The sequence below is a fragment of the Haliotis rufescens genome, unplaced genomic scaffold (assembly GCF_023055435.1).
Source record: "Haliotis rufescens isolate VD_foot unplaced genomic scaffold, xgHalRufe1.0.p SCAF_18, whole genome shotgun sequence".
NCBI lineage: Eukaryota > Metazoa > Mollusca > Gastropoda > Lepetellida > Haliotidae > Haliotis > Haliotis rufescens.
In genome coordinates, this window is record NW_025963868.1 from 8,925,902 (window position 1) to 8,940,178 (window position 14,277).

The window sequence follows — 14,277 nt, forward strand, 5'->3', positions numbered from 1 at the left end:
AACAGCCCATGCAAGTCTATAATGTTTGGCAAGTCTAGATTAATGAAGAAATTCTCTGGGCTCCTTTTTATAATATTTTCATTAAGATAATTGAACAACCGTTTTTTCGGTACGTTATGTTCATTTCAGAGACAAGATGTCAGTCTAGGGCAGGGCCCAGAATCTATACTGCGAATATATCATATCAACATAACTCAGTTTATATGAGTGCTTGTGAAATATTTAGGCTTTATCGGTATCACTATATCTATTTGGGTGGAGCTTGAGATGTGCTTAGTGGAAGTTTCCATGTGTAAATGGTCTGGAGTCTCTGTTATAGTCAGGACTTCCTTGGTAATGAGTAAAACAGGTTCTGTGTTAGCCTCAGTGCAAGTAAGTCAATGTTTGATAGACTTTGGCCACACTTTTTTCATTTTATGTTTCACAGATTTCTTTCTTTCTTTCTTTCTTTCTTTCTTTCTTTCTTTCTTTCTTTCTTTCTTTCTTTCTTTCTTTCTTTCTTTCTTTAATGCTATGTTTCAAGGATTTATTCCAGCATTTCCACACGAGGTCTGCAGCGGTAGAAACTAACAGTTTCAGTCCACTAGTCCTTATAATGATGGCATATAGCAAAACCTTTAAAAATGTCAAAATTCTACTAGTCCTTAGGATACATTTACTACTGGCCAGTTTGGCAAAGACTATGGGACTAGTGCCAATTTCTAACCCTGGGTCTGTCGAAATAAAAAGAAAGGAAATGTCAATTATATATTTATTCATTTTTATGAAAGTCATTCTGCTCTGGTCTCCTGAATCACTGATGGTGATGTATACACTGAGTTTATAACATTTTATGTTGTACAAGAGGGTGTATTTTACTAGCGGGAGACATAATCAAAATAAATATTTTTATGTTTAATTTATTTCTTAGACTTCTGCTTTTCAGTAGGGGTGGTGGGCCTGTGTAATAAAAATAACAAAATAATAACAAAATTCAGATGGTTTTCTTCTTCTTGAGATTTGCTACTGTAGTTAGGACCCGTGAAGATCCGGGTCAGAATAAGTCTTCACAGAACTACAGATAAGCTGTGTCTTTGAGTAAACCAACCCTAAAAAATGTTCAAAACCCAATTACTTTCAATTAACTTACGTACAGAAACGCATGCATTAAATGAAAAACTCAAATGTATAAAAACAGCTCGCGTAAATACCCAATGAAGCTTTTTCAGCATGCGTAAAACAGCTAATTTCTGAAACATGGTTATGAGCTAATTTACTTTCTGAGTCAAGCCTATAGTTAAAACCGTTATATACATCTAATATATTATTTTATTTTATTCAAATCTCCAAATGTTGACTTATTTTGGGAAAAACCCAATAGAGTGATGAATAGATGAGTGAAAAAATATTGGTTACTCAATGAAAAATGTAATAACCCAATTAACATAGAAACCTAAGTAAAAACTCAATTGCTTAAAAAGTTATCTGGAGCTCTGTCTTCAGCAACCCATGCTTGCCGAGAGAGGTGACTATGCTGAAAACTGATTCTAACCCGGATCTTCACATACCAACCCCTACCTTCTCCCAAGTCGACCCCCATGTCTGTATGTACTACCCCCACGTTCCCCTCATGCTTGCATATACATGCAGTAGCAAAATCAATAATTCAGGATTGTAGGAAGCTGGCTACGAGAGCCATGCCTGTGCCTCGCCTGCCTGCCTGCCTGCCTGACCTCTCTCTCACATTGCACTGAGTGAACCTGCCTACCCATAATGCAGTGGTATGTTTTGGGGGGAAGATGGTGGCCAGAGGGACATCGGTAGGGTCGGGTCTGTAGGTGGGGGGTCAGGTCTGTCTGCAGGTAGGGGTAGGGATCCGTGAGGGGCTGTCTGCCGTGTGGTGGGGGACCAGACAAGGATCGGCTCTGTGCGAAGTATTCACCTAGAAACTCTCACAACTATCAGGAGCATGTTGCAGCTTGTAAGGCAAATCTGGGTGAAAACTGAATAGGTGTTTTTGCACTGACTCCATGTCCCTATCAACTGGCAATAGGTACGGCTGTCATAGAATGGATACCTGTCCTGCAAACTGGATATACCTTGTGGAATGGCTGGTACGCGGGATGAGATTTCTGTAGTTTGTGATCGGGTTCGGATTGGACAGTGGACAGGTGAGTGCTCTCTCATGAACGGCAAGTCAGCTGATGTGATACACCCCAGGTCCCACAGCTTATCGCAGGACTCAGACCAGTATTGGGTCACAGACAAGAATTCCTTTCATGCCAGTGCTCTCATTAAATAGTTTACATCATTAGGATTGTTGGCATAGCGACCACGGAGAAATCCCTCACCTGGTTGGAGAGATTATGTCCCGAGGACTTCCTAGTTGTGCCTGCCCAGACAGAGTCCGGTATGCTTAAAGTTCACCTAATGCTGAAGCTGACTGTCCCCGTGTTTACTGGTGTCGCCACAACGCTCTGTCATGGGGGATTAGGCTAATGACGGAATGTTTATGCTCTCATGATAATTGAACACTGCGACCCCCTGTAATATGTTGGCCATCTGACCCTGTGCCAGAAAGTGTTAAATAATTTGCTGTAATAGCTTCCTGGGCACTTAGAAAATGGACAAAGGGGATGCTTATTAAAACCATATAACAAGAAGTTCAATTTTTCTGTAGAGATCGAGTGGTAGTACACATACGTCAATGAAATGATTACTTTTCTTTATAATTGTTAGTAGGCAAATATATAGCCCTTCTACTTCTAACATACCCTGTGATATACAGCAGAAAATATAGTGTCAAGTAAGATGGTCTTAGGCGTGCTTATAAAGATTACTTACTGATTGGTCTAGGAGTTATTGTTGTTGTTGGGGTTTGTTTTTTTGGCGGGGGGGGGGGGGGAATTTATTATCTGTACTTCACTGTTGGAAATTAAATGCTTGAGGATACCTGCTATTGTCTTTTACATAAAGATTATTACAAGGACCCTTTGACTTTCATGCTGAATTTAGAACTTTGTTACCATCTACACGTGAGTGTGTAGTATTATAGTGTTTATATTCTATTGCCCATTTTTATTTGTGTTGTTGACTAATAACTTATTCTTTTTTTCTAAACTGGTTTTAAATCAAATTTGTGATAATCTAGTTATACAGTTTTATTCAGTCAAAATATATGTAGTAATTATGTAACTGGTCACAATATGGCTGAAATATTGCCAATGTGACGTTAATTTTTAACTCACTCACTCACTCATGTCATGAAAACCTAAACAAAGTTCAGCATTAGAAATTGGCACTAGTCCTGTAGTCCTTACCAAACTGCCCAATAGTAAAGGTATCCTAAGGACTAGTAGAAAGTGGCCCATTTTAAGGGTTTTGCTATATGTTATCATTATAAGGACTAGTGGACAAAAACTGTTAGTTTCTAACCCTGAAGTTAAGTCTTTGCAGTTGATTTTTTTGGAGTATACTGGGAGTATAGGGCCTAATAAATGTTCCTGATAATTTCTACTTGTGGATTTAGATTCTCAACTTTTGGGGAGTGTCCTTCGTGTCCTTATGTCAGTGTTTAGGCTTTACAGTCTATAGGTTAATTCCGAGCCTGGAATCTGGGTCACGTGAGATTTTAGTACTCCATGCTAGCTGACCTGAATGAGGAGTGAACGTTCACCAGTGTGTCAGGCCTAAAACAGTGAGGGGCGGTCGGGTAGCCTAGTGGTTAAAGCGTTCGCTTGTCACGCCGAAGACCCGGGTTCGAGTTAGGTTTAACACCGCTTTTAACAGCATTCCAGTTATATCACGGCGTGTCAGCTTAATGTGGGAGGAAAGCCCGAAGTGATGCAGGTCTCAGACGTTTACCACTTTGGTGAAACCCACGAGCACGGGTATGGTGCTGACAAACCTAGAAACATAATCGGGGCGAACCGGGATTCGAACCCACATTTATAGGTACCCAAGGGGTGCAACTATGCACAGCGAATAGCGGCCGGCGCATGAGACAACTGGGCCACCTGTGCCCCCTGCATGCTAGTGAGGTAGCTTTGTGCTCTGTGATATTTGATAATGTATCCTTGCTTGGTTAAAAGAAAAAAAATTCTTTAGAAACAGGATGTGCTCATGAATGTGCTTTTCAACAAGGAAAGGTCCCTCTGTTTCGACACGGAGGGTCCCCCAGTGCCCCAGATCATCGTGAAAAATCACATTTTCCTTAACTTCTTTTGAGTAGTATATCAAGAGCATAGGATTCAGGAGCAAAGGATTCGAGGATGAACAAAAACAGTTAAATTTTAGGGGGTTTCCATTGTGTTGATTGTGACACATTGGATTTTCCCAGATCTATTTTTAGAAATATGTTTTTTTTCCTTGTTTGTGACACTGATTTTGGAAAGCCCCAGGTTTTTAGATCAGTGGGATATAAATTGACAGGACACTTTGTGTGTCATGTCTCAGTACTCTGATAGGGTCAGGATGCATAAATGATGACATCGTTTTTCACCAAATATCTGAATATCAGACATGTTAGACAACAGCTGAGTTAACTGGTGTTAACGGTTAACATTTCGAGCAGGAGAGAGCGGAAGGTCAGTTTGATCCCCTGGCTGTGTCGTACCAAATGTTAAAAGATGGTACTTTTTGTGATTGGCATCAAATAACAAGTAAACTCTCTCTCTTCCTTCTCTCTCTCTCTCTCTCTCTCTCTCTCTCTCTCTCTCTCTCTCTCTCTCTCTCTCTCTCAAATTGATGTATCTTGGAAAAACATAATTTTTTTTAAATCGCAATCGATTTTTTCACTTGCCTTTTAAGAGATTGTACAAGGACTGGTCGGTTCGGAGTCTCTGTACTGCGCCTGGATGGACTACCCATGTTAAACTGAGGCTTGGTATTTCAGAGGCGAGCACTAACAGCTGACTAGTCTGGACTAATACGAGCAGCCACACAGACATGTGCATGAATGTTGCTATATGAGTGAAATAATCTTGAACGTAACATTAAACCCCATTGTACATCAGGCAAATAGAATTTTCTTTTTAGGGTTGTGTCAAGTCCCCATTGACTTTACAGCCTAACCATGTAACTGTGAACCATTTTCAAGACCTGTTTTGTACATGTTTGAATGTGGTGTTTGTACGTACGGCTGACTGCAACTCGAAGAGAGGGTTGTGTACACCGCTGAATGTACCATTGTACTGTGGATTATTGCTGATAGGGGAGTTTCGGGGTCTACCTCTCGCTGAAGTTGTGCTGGATGCTTGGTGGGGGAGAGAGAGAGAGCCAAGCTTGAGTTGTATTGATCAGGTAGCTGTAGGTTCCTGTGTCAGTGGGTCAGTCGGCTGGGACGTCCCCCTCCCCTCCAACAAAGCCTGGTGTGTGAGTGAGTGAGTGTGAGAGAGAAAGCTTGTTCTAGTACGGACTAATGCTAATTTTATAGTGCTAGCCCACTGAGATGCCATGCTGCAGGTTAACATGAATACCCACGCAATACAATTACTCCGAGCCGACCAGTCCTTATATGATGAATAAGATGAGGTGAAATTGGGTTTAACGTCGCGTCAAAGATTATTGCACTTATATAGCGACGTGCATGTATGTGTGTGTGTTTGTGTGGCTGCTTGTTCTAGTCCGGACTGGTGCCGATTGATAGTGCTAGCCCACTGTTTAACATGAATACCCCACTCAGACACAGTATACTGACCCCGAGCCGACCAGTCCTTGTTTTAGCCCTTTAATGCCAAGCGCCAGACAGGGTAACAACAAGTACCATCTTTAACGTCTTTTGGTATGAAGCGCCAGGGGATCGAACCCTAACCATCCCCTCTCCGACCGCGTAGGCAGTCCCCTTTGATATGCGATGAGTCTTGAAGTGTCCAGTTTTATTACTCATATCACAAGATGAGTAAAGACAAGTCAAGTTCCTTTGGGGACTAGTTTTTGCGTGTTTGTTTTTAACTAAACTGTTTGAGGAAGACGTTTTTGTGACAACTGTGTGATGTTGTTTTTGTGGATTTTTTCCCTCTTCGTTAAGTCGTATGTTTTATGCAGATGCAACTCACTTTGGTCGTATTGTTCCAACTAACTTCAGGGAAGTCCCTGCTGCTGTAAACAACCCTTACGTTTCATGTCTGTTCCCAGACTTTTAGGGAACACAGGTAACCGTGTCTTCTCAGGCTAGGGCAGCGTTTTAAATTGGCACTAGTCCTTGCCAAACTGCCCAATAGTTAAGGTATCACAAGAACTAGTAGAAATTTGCCCTTTTAAGGATTTTGCTATATGCTATTATTATAAGGACTAGTGTTCTAAAACTGTTAGCTTCTAACGCTGCAGGGGTGAAACGATGCAGCAAGGTCATGATACAATACTTATCATGATAAATAGGTCAGAATACAATACATATCGGGATACACATATTTACATCAAATTGCATAGAAACGTCTTGACTATAAATATTTCAGCAGGTTTCAAAGGAAAAGCTATCTGTAGACACGTTTGTAGCAGATATTTTCTGCAGTGAACTTTAACACTAATTACATCATGTGACATTGTGTGTGTCTGTGTAGTGTAGTAAGTAATTTATTTAAGCAAGTGTATTGTCGTGTATTGATCCAGAAAAAAGAAGAAGACCCGGGTTCGATTCCCGACATGAGTACAATGTGTGAAGCCCATTTCTGGTGTCCCCCGCCGTGATATTACTGGAATATGGCTAAAAGCGGCGTAAAACAATACTCACTCTCTCCCAAATGGATTAAGTGGTCAGCATCTTCCCGAGGCAAGCGTGTCCACTAGCCTGTATCAAAGCCTAGTTTCTACCCTTGCCACATCAAGGCTGTTATCTGTATAGTTTCAAAAACATGGCACTCACTCACTCACTCACTCACTCACTCACTCACTCACTCACTCACTCACTCACTCACTCACTCACTCACTCACTCACTCACTCACTCACTCACTCACTCACTCACTCTCAATATAGCCCAGCCCCTATTTCTTAAGTTCTGATTTCTGTTCTTGTCAACATTTCTAACTAGCTGCTACTTGCAGTAATATTTCTATCATTCATGAAACAGTAGCCATGAATACTTTCAAGATGGATTTATTTCTTTGTTTCAGTCGGTAATCTCCTCATTGACTCAAACTGCCACTTTCTTGCTCTAAGTTTCTAGGCTGTGATAAACAATACGACGAACATCTTGAGAATATTGGAATCCCAAATCTGTGGTTATTTCTGATTGGCCAGTAACATGAGATGCCATTGTTTGTGTGGGGCCAAGAATGGGCTGTACCCTTCAGGAATGTGGGAGAAAACTCCTAACTGGTGTTGTTGAAATATTTGTGTAGTGAACTGAATTATAATACAATAAAATAGTTTATTGATGGTCAAGATGATTATGCTTTTCAAGTGTATTCGTAAGGTATAGGGTTGCTTTGCCGACATGTGTTTGTGTTTGTGATAGGTGTAATGGGCTGTGTCGGCTGTAGCGTTAAGGGGGTCCCAGCAATAGAAATTGGCACTAGTTCCTTAGGGTGAAATGATACACCGGTGTATTATGCGTTTTCATGAGATGATATGTTACATAATTATTTTATTTCTGTATCGATACAAGATGATACACATGCTAAAACAGGGTTAGAAACTAACAGCTTTCGTCCACTAGTCCTTATAATAACATGTAGCAAACCCTTAAAAATGGTAAAATTTCTACTAGTCCTTATGATACCTTTACCATTGGGCAGTTTGGCAAGGACTATAGGACTAGAGCCAATTTCTATCGCTGTAAAAGAAATTACTTACTACTTGTTTAATGACCTCAGTGTTTTTGTCAGTCAATATCACAAAATATGTTCTAATTAGTGTTTCAAAGTCCCCACTAAAAATAGCCGCTACAGTTCGCCCCCATTATGTTTCTAGGTTTGTCAGCACCATACCCGTGCTCGTGGGTTTCACCGAAGTGGTAAACGTCTGAGACCTGCATCACTTCGGGCTTTCCTCCCACATTAAGCTGACACGCCGTGATATAACTGGAATACTGTTTAAAGCTCACTCACTCACTCTAACTGTTAGTTTCTGTCTGGGGTCCTTGACATAACCCGGTCAGGTAGCCCAGTGGTTAAAGCGTTCGCTCGTCACGCCGAAGACCCGGGTTGATTCCCGACATGGGTACAATGTGTGAAGCCCATTTCTGGTGTCCCCCGCCGTGATATTGCTGGAATATTGCTTAAAGCGGTGTAAAACTATACACACTCGCTCACTCCTAAAAGTGGGATCTACAAGCACATCCGCAGTGATGAGGTGCTTCATGTTTGCTTCTGGAGCAGTTGAAAATACGAAACTTCAGCTTTGAACAATAGGACAGTAACAACCCCTTGACTTTCGTGATTAATTTTGAAAACCGATTAATATGTTTTAGTCATGTAGGTGAAAAGGGAAGGTGATATAGCGGCTTGTTTAGAGGAACTTGCAGCAGTAGAAACTAATGTTTTTAGTCCACTGATCCTTATGATGATAACATAGAGCAAAGCCCTTAAACAAAAATGGCACATTTCTACCTGTCCTTATTTTTCTCCTTTTGGACAGTTTGGCAAGGACTACAGAACTAGTGCCAATTTCTAACACTGACTTGTTTGTCAAGCATTTGAACAATGACTTGAGACCCCATAGTTCATAGTTCTGATCAACAGAAATACCAGCCAGACCCAGTCTATATCTGAAGCGGCAGTGCATCAGATATCCAGGGAGCTAGATCATTGACCCCACCACTGATCGGAAAAGACCAAATGACCCAGTTTGACATGGGAGTCTCTCTGTTTCCGATTTCTGGCCCATGGTTTTCACTGATATTGGGAAACTTGACCCATAGGTACTGAAATCAATCTGAAGCGATGCAGTCAGTGGCATTGAGTCTGAATATGCCAGCGATACCTCTGGCGGTCCACAGCAGGAGAAGCCTAATTATTGCATCACAGGCTGGTTTCTGTGTTTTGACTCTTGCATTCCCTGCCAGCTGCGTTAGAGGCGAATCAGGGTTCAGGAGGGGACACACACAGCGAGCGAGCGAGCGAGTGCACTGCAGGTGGAAGGTTGTCATGGCGACGAGGTGTGGCGCTGTGGTGGGTGTGTGTGTGGTGTGACGGGGCAGACGAGATGAAGCACCTAATTATGTGGGTACATTACGGAGTCTGTCCTCCTACTGCAGGTCACATGCCCAAAACCATCTGGTGGCACGCTGAGGTTGTCGCTGCCCGCCACACCTAGCCCCACCTCTGGCCGTCACCATCTCCTGCACCGTCCCGCGTGCGTCTGTGTCATCATTTACAGGACATTGACCCCAGAAGATGCAAGGACTGGCTCACTGGGCGGCCTGTCTACTGATATACGCGAAACGCAATAAGAACAGTCGAAGACAGACATATTGATTTTTCCGTGACCGGACCGACATGTTATGACCGAGGCTTCCCTCGACCCCGCTGACCACAGGACAAGAAATGACGTCTGCTCGGTGTCCGTCTGCGGATCAATATGTCCAAATTGTCTCCAAGATGAGCCTTCCCTGTCCAATTGGCCAGGATGACCGTCTGCTGTACGCGTCTGCTGGCCAATTTTGAAGAAGACGTGTGCACTGTTATTGTTGATGAGGATGCGGGTAGTGGCGACAACGAGGATGCGGGGACTGTCCATGACGGCAGCAATGTTTGTGTTGTGTGACCTGCCCCAGTAGTCTGGATCGATGATTTTACTGTATGCCATGATGGCTCCATCAATCAACCATCGCTATGCATCTCTGATTCAACCATTGTTTTGGAATGTATGCCTGTGAGGGTCTATACTGCCACCAGGGTAGGGAATGTGGTCTCGTCCAGAGCTCCAGATAAGCTTTTGGTGTTGTGGGTATTTTACCCATGCATTTTAAAATCATTGGGTATCAGTAATTCTATCTGCGTATTCAAATTTCTGTTACCCACTAGTTTTTACACATGTGGGTATTTAAGTTCAATATTTAAAAACAGTATTCATCTAGTCCCTGCAAACTGGTGTCGTGTGGGTTCGAGAGCTTTATAGGACTAAAAAATACCACGATTCTTCCACAAGAAAGTGTGATGGCAAATGATCATGATGTAACTGTCATCGTGGAGTTTGGCAAGGTTGACGGAATGCCGTTTATAATTTCAAAATAAGTTGCTGATTTGCTTATTGAATACGCAGGGTTACTTCACAATATTTTGATGATACGCACATGTTTTATTTTTGTAGCGTATCTGTAATGTTCGTTGCGTATTTGATACGCTTGGGTTATATTTTACTGCGTATTTCTGAATTTCTGATGCGTATTTCACGCAGATACGCAGATACGCAGCTTATCTGGAGCTCTGTCATGAAAGAGCCTTTATTTTAACTCATGTTATTTGTCACCAAGACCTTTACTGTTGATGTTATAACTGTTTGTCATTTTTCGAATTCTTTGAAATGTGGAAAGAATTTTAGTTACTCATATTTTGTATTTCTTCAATTTTCTGGAATTAATTTTCTGTAGGTTTGAGGTGTAAAGAATATTAGCTTGAATATTGCTGTGTTTTCATTGATTGTTTTGGGTTAATGTGTCGTATTTAGAAAAAGAAAACTGACTTTCTGGTATGCGGTTAGTCTTCTCTGCTTATGCTATGTGTTCCTGGTTGGTAGTTTCCGATTTTAAATGAAGGATTTGTCTTTTGACCATTTTCACATAATTTCTATTCCAGTGATATCTAGTTGTGATAGGGTCAGACATATGTAGGACTACTGTTTATTTTATTCACTGTTCATATAGACATTTTCTGTAGAGATGTATTCATAGTAACTAATGGGTTTTTTTTAAAGTTACTAATTTATGATTGTCCAAAATATTCCTGATTGCTTTTATTTGTGTTTGACACCTTCGTGAAGGGGCACTATAGGTCCCAAGGACCCTAGAGTAGAACTTAACAATAACCAGCTAGCCGGGGACCAGAACAGATTCCTGCGAGCTAGTATAAGTTTCAACATTTGCCCATTGTTTTCACAATACAAGGACATTTTGTCTTTTTGTTCAAGCTTGTTGAGTTTGGTTCTAACCCTAGTACCCTGTGCTTTTTGTAACCAGTTGAGTGAGTATTGTTTTACGTCGCTTTTAGCAATATTCCAGCAATATCAAGGCGAGGACACCGGAAATGGGCTTCACACATTGTACCCATGTCGGGAATCGAACCCGTGTCTTCGGCGTGACGAGCGAACGCTTTAACCACTAGGCTACCCGACAGCCCCTGTAACCGGTTGAAACAATGTGTGACCTAGCTCATTCTGTGACACTGTGCCCTGTGGTTGTGATCTTTGCTCATGATATCAACCACTGGTTTCTTTGCCCAGACTGTATGGTTGGGAGACTGTATGATATAACTAGAATATTGGATATACATATTGGATTTACATTAATTGATTTCACCAGAAATCAATGTTGGATTCTCTGGCAGGATAAATTTCAAATTTATAGACTTAGCATAACTAGCTTCTTTCTTTTCTTACATTGAAGGATTAAAATAGGATACCCAATAGACTGTTCAAAGGAAGTAAAAGTATTCCGAATACCCTAAAAAAACACTCAATACCAAATGATTGATAACATGTGAGTAAATACCCAAATTGATCTGGAGCTCCGAGCCTTGTGTCTCTGATTACCGTGTCAGTCAGGTTTGAAAATGGCAGCCATGTTTTGGTCAATACTGGCCAGGTGTTAAACATTAAGATCAATACGAGGCAGCTCCTTGTGTTTACGCCTTGCCCAGTGGTCAGTGCCAAGACACTGATGTGACCAGCCCGACATGGTCAAGGTCATGTGTCACCGTGTCCCCAAGTTTGGCATGTTTGCACAAACTCGTGAGGATCCTGGGTAGGAATATAGGTCCTCCACAACCCATGCTGGTTGTAAGAGGTGACAGAATGTATCGGGTGGTCAGACTTACTTGGTTGATTCAGGGTAGAATTTTTGTCCTCCACAACCCATGCTGGTCGTAAGAGGTGACAGAATGTATCAGGTGGTCAGACTTACTTGGTTGATTCAGGGTAGAATTTTTGTCCTCCACAACCCATGCTGGTCGTAAGAGGTGACAGAATGTATCAGGTGGTCAGACTTACTTGGTTGATTCAGGGTAGAATTTTTGTCCTCCACAACCCATGCTGGTCGTAAGAGGCGACGGAATGGATCGGGTGGTCAGACTTACTTGGTTGATTCAGGGTAGGAATATAGGTCCTCCACAACCCATGCTGGTCGTATCGTGACATGCTTACATAAAACAATGTTGACATAAGGACTTACCACAGTTACAACAGTTGTCAAGACATTAGTAGGGTGTGGAGGATAACAACAGTAATTAACTCGTTTTGTTTATGTTGCTATTGGCAACATGAAGGAGGGAAGTTAAGACTGTTACTGATTTCAGACTATTTTTGTTGTAGAACTTCATTGTTTTTGCTAAGGGAATACAAAAATATGTATTTCCTATTACTGTTCATACAAAATAGGGTTCAGAAGTCAGCGACTTAAGCCACTAGTCCGAAGCCTGTGTCTAGGCAAGGGATGGTGGGGTAGCCTATTGGTTAAAGCGTTCGCTCGTCATGCCAAAGATCCGGGTTCAATTCCCCACATGGGTTCGACGTGTGAAGCCCATTTTCTTTTGTCCCCCTCCATGATATTGCTGCAGTATAGCTAAAAGCGGTGTTAAACCATACTTGCTCACTCACTGTGTCGAGTTACGTTCTGTTTGGTCTTGTAAGCTCAGCTAGTAAGTCCACATAATAACACTGTAATCTACTGAAAATGATGTTGAGCCATGTTGAGGCTAGTAGAGCCACGGGTCACGGGTGGCCCAGTCGTCTAAGGCACTGCGATTCTCTGTGCAGAGTTCCGTCCCCTGGACACGCCAGAAACCTAGGATTGTGGGTTCGAATCCTGGTTCACCCCGATTATGTTTCTAGGTTTGTCAGCACCATACCCATTTAGAATTTAGAATGATACATATTGCAATATTGCCTTGTGCATGGCAAAATGCACATTTAACCTCCAATATCAGCTGTAGAAACTAACATTTTTAGTCCTCTAGTTCTTAAAATGATGGCATATAGCAAACCCCTCAAAAATGGACCGCCGTCATATAGCTGGAATATTGCTGAGTTGGGCGTTAAACAACAAACCAACCAACCAACCTCAAAAATGGGAAATTTCTACTTGTCCTTCTGATACCTTAACTATTGGGTAGTTGGGCAAGGACTACATGACTAGTGCCAATTTCTAACGCTGCACTACCCATCCTAAGTTCCTTGTACTCATGACATTCTCTCCCTTGCAGGACAGCTGTCCAAGAACAGGCATGTGAGTGCAGGGGGGACCACGACCTATGGGCGCCTAGTGACGGGCAGCAACCACTTGCTGATGATGGCCGATCCCCTGCAGCAACATCATCAACAGCAACAGCAGGCGCAGGAGGATATTGCAGCCATGCAGAACCGCATCCCTGTCGCGTTCCGGGAGCCCACTGAAGCCCCGCTACGCAAACTAAGCGTAGACCTTATCAAAACTTACAAGAAAATAAATGAGGTGAGATGTTTTATCATTCTTTTGGTTGATCAAAATTGGATTGGCTTTTCGGAACATTGACCTTTAAACATACTGAACCCTCCTCCCCAGTACCTATTGCTTGGCCCGTGAAGATCTGGGTTAGAATAGGTCTTCAGCAACCCATGCTTGCCGTAAAAGGCGACTATGCTTGTCGTAAGAGGCGATTAACGGGATTGGGTGGTCATGCTCGCTGTCTTGGTCATCGATCCCAATTGCATGGATCGATGCTCATGATGTCAACCACTGGATTGTCTTGTCCAGACTCGATTACTTACAGACCGCCGTCATATAGCTGGAACATTGCTGAGCGCGGCGTTTAACAACAACAAACAAACAAACAAACCTATTTCTTGTGTGTCCTCTGTGGAGATTCCAGGTCAGAATAGGTCCCCAGTACCTCTTGCTTGTCTCCCTGTGAAGATTCCAGGTCTGAACAAGTCCCCAGTACCCCTTGTTTTTTTGTAAGAACCGTCTTAAAATAGGGATTAAGAAGTCAGGTTCGGTTCCTAGACTGGTTGTTTACTTACTGCTGATTATTAAATAATGCGACGTTAATATGTAACTGACTCATACTCACTACTGATTATTCACAGGCTGCCATGCTATAGACTGTGACCCCAGCTACATTCACCAGGGGGATGGGTAGTTGGGAAAGGGGCAGTGGTGGCATAGTTAG

The 14,277-nt window shown here is 42.3% G+C and overlaps 1 protein-coding gene across 5 annotated transcripts in view; it reads left to right on the forward strand.

Moving 5' to 3' along the window:
* Positions 1 to 14,277, forward strand: part of LOC124121792 (dual specificity tyrosine-phosphorylation-regulated kinase 1A-like) — a 107,455-nt gene that overhangs the window by 52,638 nt on the left and 40,540 nt on the right. For 4 of the 5 annotated variants that reach the window (XM_046484864.2, XM_046484860.2, XM_046484861.2 and 1 more), the window contains exon 2: positions 13,333 to 13,580. In XM_046484864.2, the coding sequence (XP_046340820.2) occupies positions 13,416 to 13,580 (165 nt within the window). In that variant the 5' untranslated portion in view covers positions 13,333 to 13,415. Of the gene's footprint in view, positions 1 to 1,774; positions 2,151 to 13,332; positions 13,581 to 14,277 lie in introns of those variants that run through there. The other variant, XM_046484862.2, reaches the window with a different exon arrangement.